An 18,672-nucleotide genomic window follows, 5' to 3' on the forward strand; every position below is an offset into this window, starting at 1 on the left:
CCATGAAAGAGAAGCTTCATATTTATCCAAATGTCAAGAACCTTGCCGGAGCTTTTCAGAAGTAAAATCGGAGGAAAGCAGCTGTCGTTCTGAAGCGTGTTTTTGAGCAATACCCTGTATGTAATTCTTATTAAATGATGATGAATCAGCACAACTTCATATAACTCTTTTTACTCCCCTCCTCCCTTCCAGCATCAAGGAAAAATCGGAGTTAAATTTAATGTTGGGACAGATGACATCGCCATCGAAGAGTCCAATGCAATCATTAACGATGGGAAATACCATGTAGTCCGTTTCACGAGGAGTGGTGGCAATGCCACGTTACAGGTGGACAGCTGGCCAGTGATTGAGCGCTACCCTGCAGGTAAGCCAGTGAATGTGTATCGGGGGAAGATTTTATGAAAAACAAACTGGAAAACGAAGCATTGTTTTCATCCGTTTCACCCAATTTGGGGTTTTCGGAGAAACCATCAAGTATTTATCAGATTTTAGAGTCGTGAATGTAATGCTGTCCTAAACTGTTCTTGATACAGTGTACAAATGGCATTTTATAGGAGAACTCGAAGGCACACGTTATCGTTTGCAAAATTCGGGACATCAGTGAAACCAGAAAAATGCACATATAAAGGCACAACATGTCAAAGCTCTTTGTTAACTGGATTCTTGCATTTGAACAAAGGAAAGGCTTTGTCAAAAGTAACAAAGTTAAAATTTAAACCTAAGAGAGGGAATATCATACCATTTTTCTCTGAAAGAAAATAGGAGGAGAGTTCCTTGGATGGTGGTACATAGCTGAAACTCATGAAAGCTGCAGGAGGACCATGGGACAAACAGAGAAATAGTAAAGGAACTATATATAGTACCATAAAACAGCAGTTATAAGAACATGTAAGTAAATGAAATTTGTTTTCACTATCATATAACCATGGGGTTTCGCAAAGATTCTGTGACACTAGTAGTATTAGTCATTTCAAGTCTATAAAATGTATGCCAAGCTATTATTGATAAAATAAAAATTATCCTGTTCATCATTAATGAGTTTTGTCAGTACTGTTATTGAAACAGAGGCAGTAGATTAGAAACTTAAACCAGTGTTACTTGTGATTGCATATATTCTCAATTTTTAAAATCCTATTTTAAAGTAAAATCCAAATTAAAAGTCCAAAGGTATTTTACTGAAATTATTATCCTTTCCATATTTTAGTACAAAAGAGGTTACTAAAAACATCAGTCTCATTTATCTGTGTATAGAAAGATAAAGAAATATTAGTATAAAGAAAGATTATAAAAAGAAATTTTTATTTTGCACAATAAAAATGATTACCAAAATTTATATATAAATTTCTCTATTACAGTATTTGTTTCTTGAAAGAAATATTTCGAGGAAGTAACTAACTTACTAAATAAAGGTCAATTTTTTTAGTACTACTTATGCACAATTATGGAATGAAATGTCTGTGATACCCTTTTGGACCTTTTATAATTCACAGCATCTTCATCTTCAAGCCACATTTCAAACCTCTTCTATAAATCTGGTGCTTTACAAGTATTTGCTGAGTTAAATGTAATAAAAAAAATACCCTGCTCTATGACAAAATTCAGAAGCAAGCACGTTAATAATATGCCCAGTGCCTTTTATAATACTGGCAAATAGTAGACACTCAATAAATATTTGCTGAATTGATGTCCTTGGAATTATCCCGGTTTTAAACTACAATTACAAGAATGCACACCTTCTGTTACCAACTTTAATAAGACTAAGGAATGGAAGATCTGGAAAGAAAGTAACTTAAATATGTATGCAGTGCTACATAGCCCCTGCTAATCCCTTATTGCATGTACTGAATCCTAGTAGAAATGTAATTTTTATGATAAATGCAGCCTTAGTGAAACAACAGAAACGTAAACTGGTGAATTTCCTAAAATCCAAATTAATCAATACCTATTTACTGAGAGGAAGTCATTGCACTGGACACCACTGAAGATAAAAAGTAGGATGAGATCTAGACTCTGCTCCTGGGGTGTTGTCATCCGTGAACAGTGAACCTGACCATGTAGAATGATAAATCCTGTTACTATTACAGTGTGGCAGTTGCCTCTTGAAGCCTAGCTTTGTTTCACCAGTTAATTCTTTAAAATTATCTTAGTTTAGTAACTTTTCACTCTTACACTTCCAAACTAGTATCTCTAAGTGCCCTATTCTAGAGAATGTTAATGGTGACTTATGAGAGGAGAGAGGAAGTCCCGCTCTCAAGTTAGTTTGGGAAATTCTGGGTTAACTAAGTTAAAAATATCTATGCTTGTATTTTGTTATATTAATACCATAATGAATCTCTAGAAGAGAAATATAGTATGCATTTCCCAAGCACAGATAATCGGAACCTCGTTTTCTAACGCACTAATGCGCTTGGATAAATATTTTATGTTTTTAAAAATTTCTGTACCTCACTATTTTAATATATTTTATCTGACTAACAACCCTTTAACTGTGCACATACCAGATACTATATTCTAGGCATACTCCAAAAAAGACATGATCCCTGTCTTTTTGTGGTATGCTAATGTCCAATTTGAATGTCACTAGCTGAGATTGGAGCAGTGTTAATTAACTAAGTCAACAAATATTTCTATATGTTTTTCTAGACTAATAGTTGTTTAACACATATGATGTCTTATGTACCAATTAAATGGATGCTCAGTATACGAAACAATATAAAATATATTTAAAAATCAGAAGCTGGCAAAATCATGATAATTAAGGAACGACTCTTCAGCAATACTCAGTTTGGATGCCACCTTTTATATTTAGTCCAGGAGTCTGAGTGTCCTTTCACCAAAAAGTATTTTCAATGTTATTACTAAATCAAAAGTGAGCAAAGTTGCAGTTATTCTGAAGGATACAAGCAAGGGTAAAACACAGAATCTGCCCTTGAGAAAATTAGAACAGCTGTGAGGAATTTCGATCTATACATATAAAAAGTTAACGATCAATGTGTAAAGAACTCAGGGGAGTCACCGTGGTTGTCATCAAGCATTTTATTAATCATCTGCTCTGTGTGCATTTCAGCATGTTGTTGAGGTAGGATATAAGCCATGAAAATTTCAAATACCTTTTTCTCTCAGCTTCATCTGCTACAATGCCATGAAGACTGAATACAAATTTACAAGTATGCGTCATCTAGATTAAAGTTTTTAGAACAAAGTGATCTTATGTATGAGCTCAATAGAAATGTCTAGCATATCTCTTTTATATTGGTTTGTGGTATGACTATTTTTATTTTAAAAGTTTTTTTTGTTGTTGTTATTATTCAAAAACAGATGGACTAATGCTTTTACCACTAAATCCTGTAATCAGGAAAGTGGAAACCAACAGACTATATTTGGTTCCTTTTTAAGTGCCTGCACTGCAAAATATAGGTAATAGGGATTGAAATTAGTAATTAAGTATAGCACTTAACCTTCCATTGTAGGATTTTATGGTAAGTGCTTTTATATGAAGCAATTCATCTGGCAGCAACACTATACCTTTAATGAAAATTACCTAAAGCATTGACCAGTGGTATTAGCCTGTAATTGTCTGGAAGACTTTCATAGAGAAACTAATTAGTAGAGGTAGATTTTATGCTCTTCTGGAGTGTATGAAATATTCTCATAACTCAACAGTTCACGTGTTAGAATAAATATTGAATTTTCTGAATAGCAGACCCAGTTTTCATTATTTTCTGTGCATGGAGCAAAGTATAGAAATAATATTTTGCAAACCATTTAAAGTCGAGAAAGCCATTTCTTGGTGCTTATCAGTTAAAGCTCTAGAATATAATGCATCATGAATCCCTGATTTGCTCTTAATTACAGTTACAGAAAATTACAAAATTTTCTTTCTCAACAAACATAGACTTCGTCTTCTCATGATGTTAATCCACAAAACCTAACATTATTTTACTAGCCCGGACTAAAGATTTCTCCAGATAAACCACAGTTACCTTCGAAGATAAACCATTGACTTCATTTGTCTACCACAAAATGCCAAAAAGATGTTATTTATTCTGTACAAGGTCAAATATTCATTTTATTCCTGTCAAGTTAATGCATCAAATCAACAAATATATACTATATTAAGGGAACTTCCTAGGCTTACCATCTTGTTACAGAGATACGTAAAAAATGTTCAAGATTAAAAATATACTATGTGGGAAAATACAAGTGTTATCATATCATATTCAGCTAATTTCTGAATAAGAAAGATAAAAAGGGAAAATTGGTTCCAAGGAAGACAAGCCATTTTGGAGTGAGTGGTCTAGCAAGACTACAAAAAATATAGGAAATTTGATTTGGGTCTTGAAAGGCTAGATTACGTTTTAATGGGATTAGCAGGAAGAGGTAGAGACAGAAAATAATTAGGAAGCTTTAAAAAGCCCAAGTATCAAAAGATGAAGGCCTAAGATAAGGTGTGAGGGTGTGAGAAAATAAAGAGGTTGAATACAGAATACATTAGAAGACCTAGTGAACAACTGAGTAAAAGGAGAGTCATTTCTACTTTTTAGTTCCCCCCTCTCTCTCTCTCAATGTAACCATTGATTATTAATGTTTTGATGCTGCAGTGGGGCCACTAGACTGCATTAGGTAACAATGAAATGGAAACCTGTGATAGGAATAACTAGGGAAGTCAGAGATATAGTTGCTGTTTACTAAGAGTTTAGTCTATCTGGGAGGCAAAGAAGGATTTTGAAAACCTACCAATGTCACATAAAACGGATTAGCTTCAAAGTTAGTAGAACAGGGTTTAGTTGCTATTAGAGTTTAAAGAAAAGAGAAAATGGCGATCTGGAGTGTTGTAACAAAGCAGATAGTTTAGGGATGGAAGATTTCAAAGAAAGCGGAATAACTCAAGGAAAAACTTCATGGAGAGGGTGTAAATGCTTTTTGCATGACCATTCAATTTGGCTCAAAGACCTTATGGGTATTATCTCTAAATCTTGACTTTGTTTTCATCTTCAAAGGCTTCAAATATTTCAGGGCTCAGGGAAAGTCATATTGATGATTTCCCTTTAAATTCTACACACTTAGTTTAGATTAATTGATTGATTTTTAGTTCAAGTCATTAATTATGTTCAAGTCATTAATTATTATGTATTTAAGCCACTCCATCATTGAAAGTTTCCTATATGGTACTAAAGTATCCGTTGGTTTGAGGATTTTTATATTTTTATTTCTTTTTAACTGAATTTTTACTATGTGGATGGTATAATTGAGAAAATCTACGTCATTTATAATCATAGAATTTGAAGGAGGGAAGGAACTTCAAAGATCGTCTCTACCAGCTTCTTCATTTTTCAGACAATAAAATGGAATCTTGGGGCTTCCCTGGTGGCGCAGTGGTTGAGAGTCTGCCTGCCGATGCAGGGGACACGGGCTCGTGCCCCGGTCTGGGAAGATCCCACATGCCACGGAGCGGCTGGGCCCGTGAGCCATGGCCGCTGAGCTTGCGCGTCCGGAGGCTGTGCTCCGCAATGGGAGAGGCCACGATGGTGAGAGGCCCGTGTACCACCAAAAAAAAAAAAAAAAAAAAAAAGGAATCTTGGAGAGGCTAAGGGATTTGATCAGGATCACTATGCCAGTTAGTGGCAGTGCCAAAACTACACTTGGAAACGCCTATCTACTGGCTCTGTGTGCTTTTCTTTATACTGTCTGGGAGACAAAAAACAAACAGAAGAGAGATCATTAGCTGTATCCTTCAACATAGCAAGGTATATTCTTCATAACTAAACATTATGATTTACATGGTCAGGCATAACTGTCTATATTAGTCCATGTCACAGCCTACTGCTTCTACTGACCCACACAGACACACATACACACAAAACTATCGTATGAGTGTTAAAAAATAGTAACACATGAAATAAAAGTAAGTTTCTTACAAAAACCATAGTTTTTGTTATCACTAAACTTTTGAATAGTATTACTTATTAGTAGGCACTGATTATTTTTTAACCTCACTTTAAAAACTTTATTAGCAAATTAAGGAAACCATTATGAATCATACTGTTTTACTGTTCCTGCAGCAGTCAAACTTTAGGTTGACATGATTTCAAACTTTATATATTTACTAATTTATATTTATTTCTCAGTGACATCACTTGAAACTTAGTTGATTTCAGTAGCTAGAAGAGGAATGGTTCTTTAGAGGATTCAAGTATAAGAATTCTTAAGTATTATTCGGGAGAAAAACTGTATCTTAATAGAAGACTTGCCCCTGTCTTGGTTAAATGTAGAGATATGGGAAGAGTGTGACTGAATTTTGTTTCCCTCCTACAAAGTAAGGCAGTGAAAACCTAACTCACTTATGGAAACTGATAAACCATATAGAAGATGTGAGTCATTCTTTAAATACACTATAAGTTTGGGGTAGGCTCCAACAGAAGACATGATTATCAGGACTTGGCCCATAATAAATAATAAATAAATAATTGTTGAATAAATCCCATTTCCTCATTTAACTTCAATGTCAAAGCATTGTCATTTGCTCATTTTTTTTTTTTTTTTTTTTTCTGTACACGGGCCTCTCACTGTTGTGGCCTCTCCTGTTGCGGAGCACAGGCTCCAGACGCGCAGGCTCAGCGGCCACGGCTCACAGGCCCAGCCGCTCCGCGGCATGTGGGATCCTCCCGGACCGGGGCACGAACCCGTGTCCCCTGCATCGGCAGGCGGACTCTCAACCACTGCGCCACCAGGGAAGCCCTTGCTCGTGTTTTTTAGCCAAAACATACATAGGTGCATGGATAAATATTTATGTGAATATATAAATGTTTGGCTTTCTGTTTGATATAGTTAACTGTTTACTAATCCAAATTATCCAAAGTAAAACTTCATACTGTGAGAAATCTGAAACTTCAAATACTATAGCTTTATTAGAATTAGTGACTAAAACTCTGACTTTTTCCATTTCAATTATCTTCTTTCACGGTGTTCAGTTTTTCTGAGACTTTGGGGGCTTTTCTTAATGATGAAGCATAGTGAACTTTTTAATGAGCAGTATATTAAATACATCTACCTAAAATGCTTAGCTTCAGAGAAATTGTATCCAAGGAGATGGAAAGAAATGATATATTCTCAGACTTCTCACTTATTCTAATATATTCTCAGTGACCTGCATTTTTTTCTTTTTTAATATCAAAGGTGCTTACAGTTACTGTAACACAACCATATTAGGATTTTTAATTTTCTGATAAAAGAAAGAGAAAGGTTCTCTCATGGTTTGATGGGCATCATTTAGACTACACAGTCTGGCAAACATAGATAATATATATATATATATATAAATGGCAGCCCTTCTTCATGGTTTCCAGAAGATTCCCCCTTTATCTTCTTGTTCCCCGTCATTGTTTCCAAGTTACAATTTGTTTAGAGATTTAAATTCTTATCATAATAAAGGGAGGTGTTGATTTCACTCCTGAAAAATACTTGGGTTAAACAGAGAATGGCATTATCATAAATTTTAAGTGAAGGTAACCGAAAATGTTGACTGAGGAATTGGGTTCAAGGACTCTTCTTCAAAAGTACTGATCAGGATATTGAATCTACCTACTAGTTAAAGTACTTCTTCAAAAGTACTGATCAGGATAATGAATCTACCTCCTAGTTAAAAACGATGAATCACTTACGTCAGATACAAAAAAAAAATAGTTGCCACTATAAATGAAAATTTAGTTTTTAGGAGTTGAGACAGAAATAGGTTTTCAGAAATAGGTAAAGGCTAAAAGTCAGAGAAATTACATTTTTAAGGATATTAGGCTTTCAGGAAACTTGCAGGTGTTCGGTTGATTTTGTAGAGATTTATAGTTTTGTGACAATGCTTTTATAATTTGATTATTATCCAAAAGTATCTTTATTGTAACATAGTTTATAATTACCTGAGTTCAATGGGAGATCAGCCATGTTCCCAACTTAATGATGGGCCCTTCTTTTAATTTTTTCTCAAACACTCTGATTCCTATTTTATCAAGAGGTTTTATTAAATTGCCCAGGAATATTTATATATTTTTATGATAAATACTGATAATAACTAGTATTTTTATGTGTGATTAAACAGTTTTTTAAAAATTCTACTATTGGGCTTCCCTGGTGGCGCAGTGGTTGAGAGTCCGCCTGCCGATGCAGGGGACATGGGTTCGTGCCCCGGCCCGGGAAGATCCCACATGCCGCGGAGCGGCTGGGCCCGTGAGCCATGGCCGCTGAGCCTGCGTGTCCGGAGCCTGTGCTCCGCACGGGAGAGGCCACAACAGTGAGAGGCCCGTGTACCACAAAAAAAAAAAAAAAAAAAAAAAAAAATTCTACTATTTACTTTTTTTCCTCTTAACTCTTAATGTGAGCATTTGAGTACCACCTATGAGTAAGGCTCGTACTTTTCATACTATTTCCCTTTGTCTGCTGTCTACCCACTTCTCTTATCTTGTTAGCTCAGGAATTAGTTGGTATTAAATGTCATTTTTTTCCTAGTAAACAATGACAGTTTGTTCAAGAGGTAGCAGAATAGCAAAAAGGTAAAAATTTCATACACTAATGTTGAAGTTCTATATGAAGTACAAAAATCAGGTAACTATCTGTAGTTTTAGATTAATCTAGATCAATTTTTCTTAACTTCCTTTGAATCTCTGCCTCTATAAGAATCTGATAAATAAGGCATCTTATCTTTAGAAAAATACACAGATATCTGCATGTATACTCAGTGATGCATATGATTTTTAGGGGTTGTGCCTCAACGTCCTTATGGACCATTAACCTCTGAATTAGAATGCAGAACCTCTGCTCTGGGTGATCTGAAGGAGGTCTAGAATTCAGAGGAAAAACTAAAGTCTATTTAATGAACATATGAGGAGGAACTTCCTCCTACCCAAATGAAGCAAGCTTCCAATGAAATGTAACTGCCCTTTATTAACCTTCTAATAATAATAACCTTCTAACCACTGATGTTGCCCTGGATGTAGCCTCTGCTAGTTCAGATAAAATTCTTTTTCTTTAATAGAACAAGCCCAACTTTTGTACTTCCAATTTAGAAAAATTGTTCTCTCAAATATGATTACAAGAATGTCATAATCCTTCCAATAAATGGATTTTGACCACTGATACTGTGCTTGCTATAATTCTAACATTGGTGCATTGCATAATAAATATCCTTAAAATCAAAGTGTGTGATTTGAGGGTTTCATTTGGATAGATCTATTGGTAAGTCATCTGAGGATTATGAAGTGTGATGGTGAAATAACAGTGTCCAATGCAGTCAAGACAAAAATGACTATTAATCTGACACCTTTGGAAAGGATTACTTTTTATTATTGTGAGGGCAAGGTAATAAAGCCCTTTGCGTGTATAGAGGAAAGTTTAGAGCTCATGGAGAAGGATAGTTTATCTCTTTTTCTCTCTGTACTAGTTAATTTTTCACCTTTTTCTCCCCATCACATTCTTAATCTTAATAATAGTTTATTCTCTTATATATGTACTTAATTCATTCCAAGAGAGCACTGACAAGCCACTCCTTCCTTTCCATGAAAAATAGATCCTTAACATAAAAAATGTTATAACTAATTAAGTTAGGAAAATATATATTCATGGTTCTGTATTATGAATGAACTACCTCAAATGTGACAAACAAAGGCATTTTTGGCACTATCCAAAGTTCTCAGTTTAAAAAAAACAAATCCATCTAGGGCAAGGATTGGCAAACTTTTACTGTAAAAAGCCAGGTAGTAAATATCTGGCTTTTGCGGGCCACATGATCTTTGTCACAATTCCTCAGCTTCACCACTATAGGTCAAAAGCAGCAATAGATAATAAGTAAATGAATGGGTGTGGTTATGTTCCAATAAATCTTTATAAAAGTAGATAGAGGGACACATTTGACCTGTCAGCCACAGTTTATTGACCCCTGATATAAAGACATGACAGAAGGACACAGAAACCAATCTGAAAGAGCTCCTACTAGCCAGAAGGAGCTATTTGAGCAACAAAATATAGTATTGGATTATAGCCCAAATAGTGAAATAAATATCTGTGAGCACATACTGATATTAAGTGATTGAGTAGACACATAGACAGACAGACAGATAGATAGATATGTGCGGGAGTGGGCACCGCTCTTTCTTACAGAAGAATTCCAGTACCAAATGTAGAAGGGTGATGGAAGTAGAAATTCAGCATTAGAACTTCAAAGTAATAATTGTTGAAGGCAAGATTCACCAACAGATGCTAAAATTCATGGGTAGAAGTTTGAGTAGGGGCTAGTAATTTATGTCATCTAAAAGTGTCTCCTGCAAGGGGAAAATAGAAACTTCCCACAGAGAAACTCAGCAGACCACCTTAACTAAGGGGTTGAGTTAAGTAAACATCACGAGTAATAAGAAGTATGGACCTCATGCACCTCCTGACGTGATGTGCTGAGAGAGGCACTTTATTTCTCTGGTATTCTTTGTATTCTCAATTAAAATTCGTGACCTCAGTCTAATCACGACAAATACAATGTGGGAATCTGGACTGGATCCTGGAACACAAAAAGGACATTAGTTAAAAACTGGTAAAACCTAATAAAGTCTTTACATTAGTTAATAGTGTACTAACAACATCAATTTCTTAGTTTTGGTAATTGTCCAATGGTTATTTAAGATGTTAACAGTAGGTTAGGCTAGATGTAAGTTATGTAGAACTCTCATTACTATCTTTTACAACTTTTCTTTAACTTAATATTTTTTAATAAAAAATTTTTTAATGATTTTCATTTAAAAATACCTTTTATTCAATTCTGTATATTATAACATTACTCCAGAAAAAAAGATTTTAAACCACAAAACTTCATGTCTTTGTAAAACTAAGTTAGATATAATTGTTGTGACTAAATTGTATATTAACATGTTCATATGGTTATTAGGAAAGTACATTTATTCCTAAGGAATATTAACCTAATTTCTGTAATAATCCAAAGTTGTAACCTAATCTAATATTTTAGTTTTTAATTAAGACAGAATGACATAATAAATGTGAAAACCTTTTGAAGTATGAAGCTTTTAAATAGGCCATATATTAAAATTTAAATTATGATGAATATTTTGTGTCAGATTTAGCCCCATGGGTTGACTATTTCTCAAAGAAAGACTTTCATCTTAATCATTTAAAAGTCTGTTTTGGTTTTAGCCTTATGAGTTTTACTGCATTAGAAAGCATCTACGGTTCCAACCCCCATCCTGGAAATTTGAGACTAACTTTCCTCATGTTAAGTATTATTGAAGTAATTTGTCATCTTGAGCATACTATCTATACTGGTGGCCTGAACATTTAAAATGACCGTTGAGAACCCAAAAAAGAAGATACCTAACATAAGTCTGTCTAGATATTACCATATGTATTTCCAATGAAGCCATGAAGTATTTTAGCTAGATACGTGAGATATAAAACTGGACAGAATAGAAGGACATTTAGCTTCATTTTTCTACGCAGTGTCAACTAATTGGTAGCACGCCATAATCATTTTTCAGGGTCACATTTGCTGGAGCATTTTAGAAGTCCACGTGGAGTCTTCAGTTCTCTCATTTATTATTTTTATTGCTCAGTTCGGCAGAGGAGTTGGATGAGGGTGTATTTTCTCGTTAGAGGAGAAACAAACAAATAGAAACTTTTTAAAATGCAGAGGTTTGCTTTGCAGAAAAGAGGGGCAGGATGGTGGCGAGCACAGTAGGAAACACGCCTGGGGATCATTAGATGAGGCTTGTGCTTTATGGAAGTGGAGTTCAAATAGAAGATTAAATCCATCACATTGACTCAATAAAGAAAATGGTGTCGCTCAAGGACTGGGGTGAAGAGGTAAAGAGAACTCACCCCAAATCCCAGATGTTCACAGAGCTTATTTCAATTCCTGGCTTTGGTAGGATCTAGCATCAGCAACAGCGAGTTAGGCATTCTATGCTGGGCACTCCATACTGGCACTGTGGTGGTTTTTTTACATACATTTTCTCGTTAATGCTCACAAAATCTTATAAGGCAGCTTGTAGTATCTCCTTGGGATAGATGACTAAACACAGAGAAATTAGGTTACTTGCCAAGGTCACACACCCCAAAGCTCACTCCAGTGCTCTGAAGTATTATGCAATGCTGTCTACACTATTTATTCTTAGTCTCGGTAAGAAAAAAAAAAATCAGAAAAATTTCTTCCTGGTTCCCACCAGATAGCTCCTTTGTTGTGCTGAGGTCCTGATACCAATGGTTATTCTTTCTTCTGCTCAGAACTTGAAAGAACATTCAAGTGTCCCTTGGGAATTTTCCCTTGGGATTATGTCCTCCTCCTCTTCTGGTTATTCTTTTTTTTCCTGGGTATTGTTTACCTAAATACAGAAGTGAGTGCCAAATCCAACTTGTATACCCCTCTTAAACACTAAAATTGTGATAGGAAATATAGACTACACATCAAATGACCAAACTTTAGACTTAGGCTATAGACTTACCACAAGATTAAAGGTGGGAGAGTGTGGAGGTTAAGAGAGAAAATTCAGGAGTCAGACTCTCTGGGTTCAAATCTTAGTTACAATACTTCATAGATAATGTGACTTCTGGCTCAGTTCTCTAACCTCTTTTTGTACTTCAGTTTCCTGATCTGTAAAATGGGTTAATGTTAGTACTTACTTCTTAGGGTAGTTTGAATTTTCAATGAGTTATTAGTTTCAAAATACTTAGTAGTTAATAAAAACGTGGTAAGTAGTGAGTACTCAGTAAGTGTTAGCCTCACTCTAATGATCCAAGTAGTTTAGTTTTGAAATTCTGTAATTACAATAGGTACTAATATCCCCATATTAATGTGCATTTCCTTCTGAGAACAAATTTATCCTGTCTTGGCTACCAGACTTGGCTTCACACACATGGAGATAAGTCTTTCCGGAAACCTCAGACGTGTAATTGCCCCATCCCCTCGTGCCCTCCAAACCCACCCTGAGCCAAAACACCACAGAGACATCACTGAGGAAGGGCTGGGTTCAACGTAAATGAGTGGCACAGAAAATCTCTTCTGGTTACATTTAGAGAAATGAGTACTGTGTGGTAGTCAGGGAAGATTTCACAGAGGTTGGGAATGTGGATCAGGTATTGGAGATCCTTTGAATTTTAATACGTGAGAATTAGGGAATCCACGCTAGCTGATGGGCAGGCCACTGCATATAGTTACACAGTTACTACTGGTGAGTTAACTACAGGCAGTCACCAATGCCCCGTCAGAGGGGATGAGTGGAAGCTGGAATCCAATCTGTGCATGGGTCGGCAAGCCATGTGTCCTGACACAGAGGATGTCCCCTAAAGAATGAGCTGTCTTTTCCTTCATACCAAGCACCTTACCTTTGGTCTGGGCTCTAACCATCAGGGAAGTCTCCATCTTCAATTCCCCACAATGGTGACCTATAATTAGGAGACCGTAAACGCTATTCATATGGGCACAGTTCTGAGAGAGAAAAGAAACACTATTAATAGTTACTTCTGCATAACAGACACATACCAACACTGCCCTAGGCAATCCAGAACATTCGTCACTTTACCTATGAGACTGCCAGATAGAATTGAGACTATTGCTTGTCTCTTACCAGGAGAAACTAGAATCAATCTGTTAGTCATTATGCTAGCTGGCTGGGTTTATTCCTGTTCAGGTGGCGAAGCTGAAGATATTAAGTAAATTAATAAAATTAAATATTATTATATAAATAATAATTCTGAAATAAATAATTCTGGTTAAAAATAACTTTAACCAGATATGAAATTATTACCTTTTTCCTACTGAAAGTACCTTAAAATATCAGCACATTCTCAGTCATTCATAAATCTATGCTTAATAGCTTCTTTTGCTTAATCAAGTTTCACGTATCATAAATTATGTTTATTTTGGGTTCAAAATAGTTTTTTTTCACTTTCTGCCTAAAGGTATTTTTCTCAAATATTTATTTCATGCTGAATTAGAAAGCATTGAAAAAAGGTAAGCGACTAGAAATTTTTTTAAAAGCATCAGAAAATGGATAAAATTCTTTAAAGTGCTAACAGTAGACGAAGTCTTAGACCTATCCATTTCTTTAACACATTCTGCATTAAGGAGCTAATGGAGGCCAAAAGTCTCCGTTACTCCTGTGATCCATCAATGAGCATGTATTAAGACACACTTTATGGTTGTCCCATGGTGGGCTGAACCGGTGGGGAACAGAGAAGCAAAACATATTGTCTTTACTCTACAAGAATTTGAAGTATAATTTGGGAGGAAAGATAAATCATTAGAGAAGCATGAATTGTATGGGAAATGCAAGATTACATAGCACAAAAGGTAAATATGAGAGCTGGAAGAGATATGAAGTAGATAGGAGAATACACACGTTTAGTGCTTAAAAGAAGTAACATCTGAGTCTGGTCTAGAATGGACATATGTTGGTGATAGGGCCGTTCCATACAGGAGAGAGAATGAACCCAAGAACACAGGTTGTTAAAGATTACAAAATAGCACAATTGCTCTTTGTGATGGGGTGTTTATGATAACTTCATAACAATCCTACTAACTAAAGCTGAGGGAGTAATTAAGGAAGGGCAATCAGAACCACTTCCTTCCAGAATTTGTGGGTTTCTAAGGAATATCTATACTATGACAAAAGAATGCTTTTGGGGGCAGTTTCAACATGGACCTAGGGTTAGGGACATCCCATAGGTTTCCAGCTTGAGTTCCCCTGGGTTCTCAGGAGAATTTGAGCACGTTTCTGAATCTATGATGATAAAGTGAAATTAGCAGTGTCCACCTGGACAAGGCTGGTAACTGGTGCTAATGGTATGTTCCTGTTAAATTTTAATATATTCTGAGCCAATAGGTAGTGATGAGCACAACTGTTTCATTTTTACAAAGATTTATATTCCTGATTGCAATTGAATTCTTACTCTATAACTGAATTATATCTCCCCAAACCATCTTACCCTCTGACATTCCTAGCATGTTATTAATAACGTAATTCACCTTATTACCCCATATATCAAAATCTTTCTAGTTATCCCATCAAAGCACTAAATCCAATGGTAGCCACTAGTTTCCAGTAATTCCTCCTTCAATGATTCCCCAGTTTCCATCATTTTCTATCTGCACTTGCATTGTTTTAGTTATGTAAGACCTTTATCACAATTTTCCTATCATCAGCTATAGACTATCTATGTTCTTCATTATGTTAACCCATTAGGTGTACAGCCTAGATGCTTACCTTCCTAAAATTGCTTTTATTATATATCTTCCTGCTTCTCAATTCTTCAGTGGCTCCCCAAAATGGACTATAAGAGGAGTAGAATTTGTGAGGATGGAGAGAGCTGTATAGTAGAATCAAATGCCTTTCTCTCAGGTCTGATATTTTTCATTTTGGAATCTTATTTTTTATATTTTTGTTTCTACACATATAGACATTTTTTGGAAATCTGATTTTCCTGATTTACATTTTTCTAAGTAGCTTTCATAATGTTACCAATTTCTTGCCCTTGCAATAGGAATCCAAGGATTATAGGTATTTGTTTATTTTCTTTTGCTGTATTTGTAATTTCAGTTTCATACTTTGAACTTTCCTGCTATTTGTGTTGAATACACCTAAAAGCCATTTACTAGAAAAACTAAGTTTAATGATTGAATGCAATTAGAGTATTTCAATGTATAGCCAAACCAAAACAAGAAGGTCTATTGTATTTTCCCATAATGTGTGATGATGTTCTCTCTTTACTTTTTCATTTCCTTTTAAACGGAAATAACGTGAACAATAGTAGTTTTATGAGATAATTTACTTAAACTCTTAATAAGCCATGGTACCTTTCCTACTCTCTTCTAATTCTGTGGCGCTCAAGAGGCCAACATGTCAAGGTTATCAAAACCATCCTTAATAGGTTGGGAATTAGACCAGACTCTAGCTATAAAGTCTTTTTCATTTCTACAGGTCTGTGATTCTGTGTAATCTATAAAAACAAAAGTAGCCATCATAGAGTTAACACCAACTATGTACCAGAACCTGGGGGCTTAACACAAATTACATCTCATTCTTTTTTTTTTTTTTTTTTTTTTTTGCGATACACGGGCCTCTCACTGTTGTGGCCGCTCCCATTGCGGAGCACAGGCTCCGAACGCACAGGCTCAGCGGCCATGGCTCACGGGCTTAGCCGCTCCGCGGCACGTGGGATCTTCCCAGACTGGGGCACGAACCCGTGTCCCCTGCATCGGCAGACGGACTCTCAGCCACTGCGTCACCAGGGAAGCCCTACATCTCATTCTTAAAAATAATCTCATAATTTATCCCCATTTGACAGATGTGATGACACTTGGAAAGTTTAAGTAATATGTCTTTGAGTTGAGTGTATTGCTGAGAGTTGAACCTGGGGTTTTTCTAACTCACATAAACTCAGACAGACTTGATCATATCTTTCCATAAATGTTAATAGCCTTATAGATTAAATATTTAGAAAATCAAGATTTCACAAATTTCAAACTGGAAACTTCTTCTCTTGGGGCTATTAAAAGGAAACTTTTCTTTTTTGGTGAGAAATATGTCAGCTACACGTGCTATAATTTTCACCCAAGTTATCGTGACAATGTAAAGTGTTTAAAAAGCTGTGTATTCTTGATAGTATTCTATGTTGTGACCCTTACTTTGTCATAAGATAAAATGTCTTAGTCATCAAATGCAAAAATATGGCAACCTAAAATCTTTTTTGTTTTAAGACTAGTCAAATAAAGTATCTCTGTTTATACGTGTCATTAGTGACAGGCCTGGGACCCTCTACCCACGCTTTTTCAGCTCAGAGGTTTGTTTAGTGTACTACACTGCCAGCTAAAAGAAAAGAAAAACATGGCTTGCATATACCTCTTTCGGCATAAACTTTATTAAATACCAAGTTATTATAGCATAGGCCTTCTTTTCCTTCATGTTTGTCTATTTTTTGATTGAAATATTAAGCATATAATGTATTTACATATGTCTAAGAGCTTATATGTGATGTTTCTCCTCAGAATGCCCAAGAACTTCCTAAAAAAGATTAGTAGTCCTATGACTTTTTTGACTCCCCATTTTCCTATCCAAACTAAAATCGTTGTATGTCCCTACACATAGTTAGCAGAGAATCATTGTGTCAAATTTCATGAAGAGAATTGACTTTGTATATAAACTTATTATGGAATTTCTTCTGTTTTCCTAATGTATTGATTAGAAAAACAATCACTGTTGTGGGTACCTATTTTCACCTGCAAGAAGCAGCATTAGAAGGAAATGTAGGATGGAATCAGTGAGTCTGGATCATGGAGAAGAGGCTGGGAGCATGAGATAGGACTGATAAAGAGTCCAGGGTGGAGAGATTCGGTATGGTAATGTGAAGGACAAGGGATAGTGGAAGAAACAAGTGTCTAAGAGGGTACAGTTCATTAATTGATTTAGTAATTCATTCAAAAACATTCCTTTAAGATCTCCCATGTGCCTAGCCCTCTGCAGGGAATACAGTGGTGATCAGAAACAGACACAATCCTTGTTCTCATGAGCTTACAGTCTATCGGCAGAAACACATTATTTCAAATAACCCTCCACTTAAAAGTGTGGAAAATAAACTAGAGGGAGCCAGAATGAGTGTCTGGAGCTAAAGTAGAAGATGATACAGCAGTCCAGACGGTGCTTGGACTATATTATAGCATGGAGAGTGGAGATGGAAAGACACTGGCGTTGAGGATGAAGGCTTGGCTCCTCTTAAGGATGCAGGTCCCAGGAACATTAGAAGAGAGCAGAAGTCGAGGACACTGACAAAGCTTCTCCACTCCCTTCTACCAAGCATCTTCCCAAGTAAAAAGCAGGCCGAAAGGTATATTGAAGTCTGGCTCTACAGGTAGGAGTGGTAAAGCTGTGTCCAGTTTCTCAGGAAATAGAAGGGACCTTGAGATAATTGCATGCATATAGAACTCAAGCCTTTCTGTTTCAGCACCAACTGGTACAGTTATCCACTTGCCAGGCCTTTCACTGTCCCTGGGCACTTTCAGTGGAGGATGTCACGCTATGGCAGGACTGTTTCACAGAGGCTTGGAATTGGCATCATTCTTCAGTGATAAGCCCCAAAAGAGAATGAGAACAGAACAAGACACCCATCCAGCTTTGAGCAGATGATAAATATTTCAAGTTAACAGTGAAAGTTACTATTCTTTGTTGTTGTTGGCATGACTATTTAGCAAGTCCCAAAAAACTAATTAACGTCTTGCAGAATAATTTTTATGTTTATTTTAAAAGATTCCTCAGGCAGTTTCTAAGAATAGAAATTTGTATGAATAATATAGGCTCTGTCCTCTGGGACTTAAAATTTGTTTTTAGAGTTTTGGAAGTGGGCACAATAAACATTTTGTGATCTCACAATACTTGGTAAATTGAAGAAAACCAGTATATTTCAATAAAAGAATCTCACCTAATTTAACCATTAACATTAGTAGAGATTTACCTTATGTAGTTTTTTTTTTGGCATGGGAACTTTTAAAATAAATTAGAACTCTAACACGAACACGAAAATTTTTTTAAACGGATTAAAATAATTTAAATTGATTTTATGTATTTACTGACATCGAAAGATCCCCACACTCTGTCAAGTTGTTGTTTTTCTTTCTTAACATCTTTATTGGAGTATAAT

General features: G+C 35.7%; 1 protein-coding gene across 4 annotated transcripts in view; it reads left to right on the plus strand.

Moving 5' to 3' along the window:
• LOC113623723 (neurexin-1-beta) overlaps positions 1 to 18,672 on the plus strand; it is a 706,008-nt gene that overhangs the window by 522,411 nt on the left and 164,925 nt on the right. For all 4 annotated transcript variants that reach the window (XM_027113158.1, XM_027113154.1, XM_027113155.1 and 1 more), the window contains one exon: positions 193 to 364. In XM_027113158.1, the coding sequence (XP_026968959.1) occupies positions 193 to 364 (172 nt within the window). The remainder of the gene's footprint in view (positions 1 to 192; positions 365 to 18,672) is intronic.

Source organism: Aethalodelphis obliquidens, unplaced genomic scaffold (assembly GCF_003676395.1).
Source record: "Aethalodelphis obliquidens isolate GAN/ISIS:26980383/991018 unplaced genomic scaffold, ASM367639v1 scaffold12, whole genome shotgun sequence".
Taxonomy (NCBI): domain Eukaryota; kingdom Metazoa; phylum Chordata; class Mammalia; order Artiodactyla; family Delphinidae; genus Aethalodelphis; species Aethalodelphis obliquidens.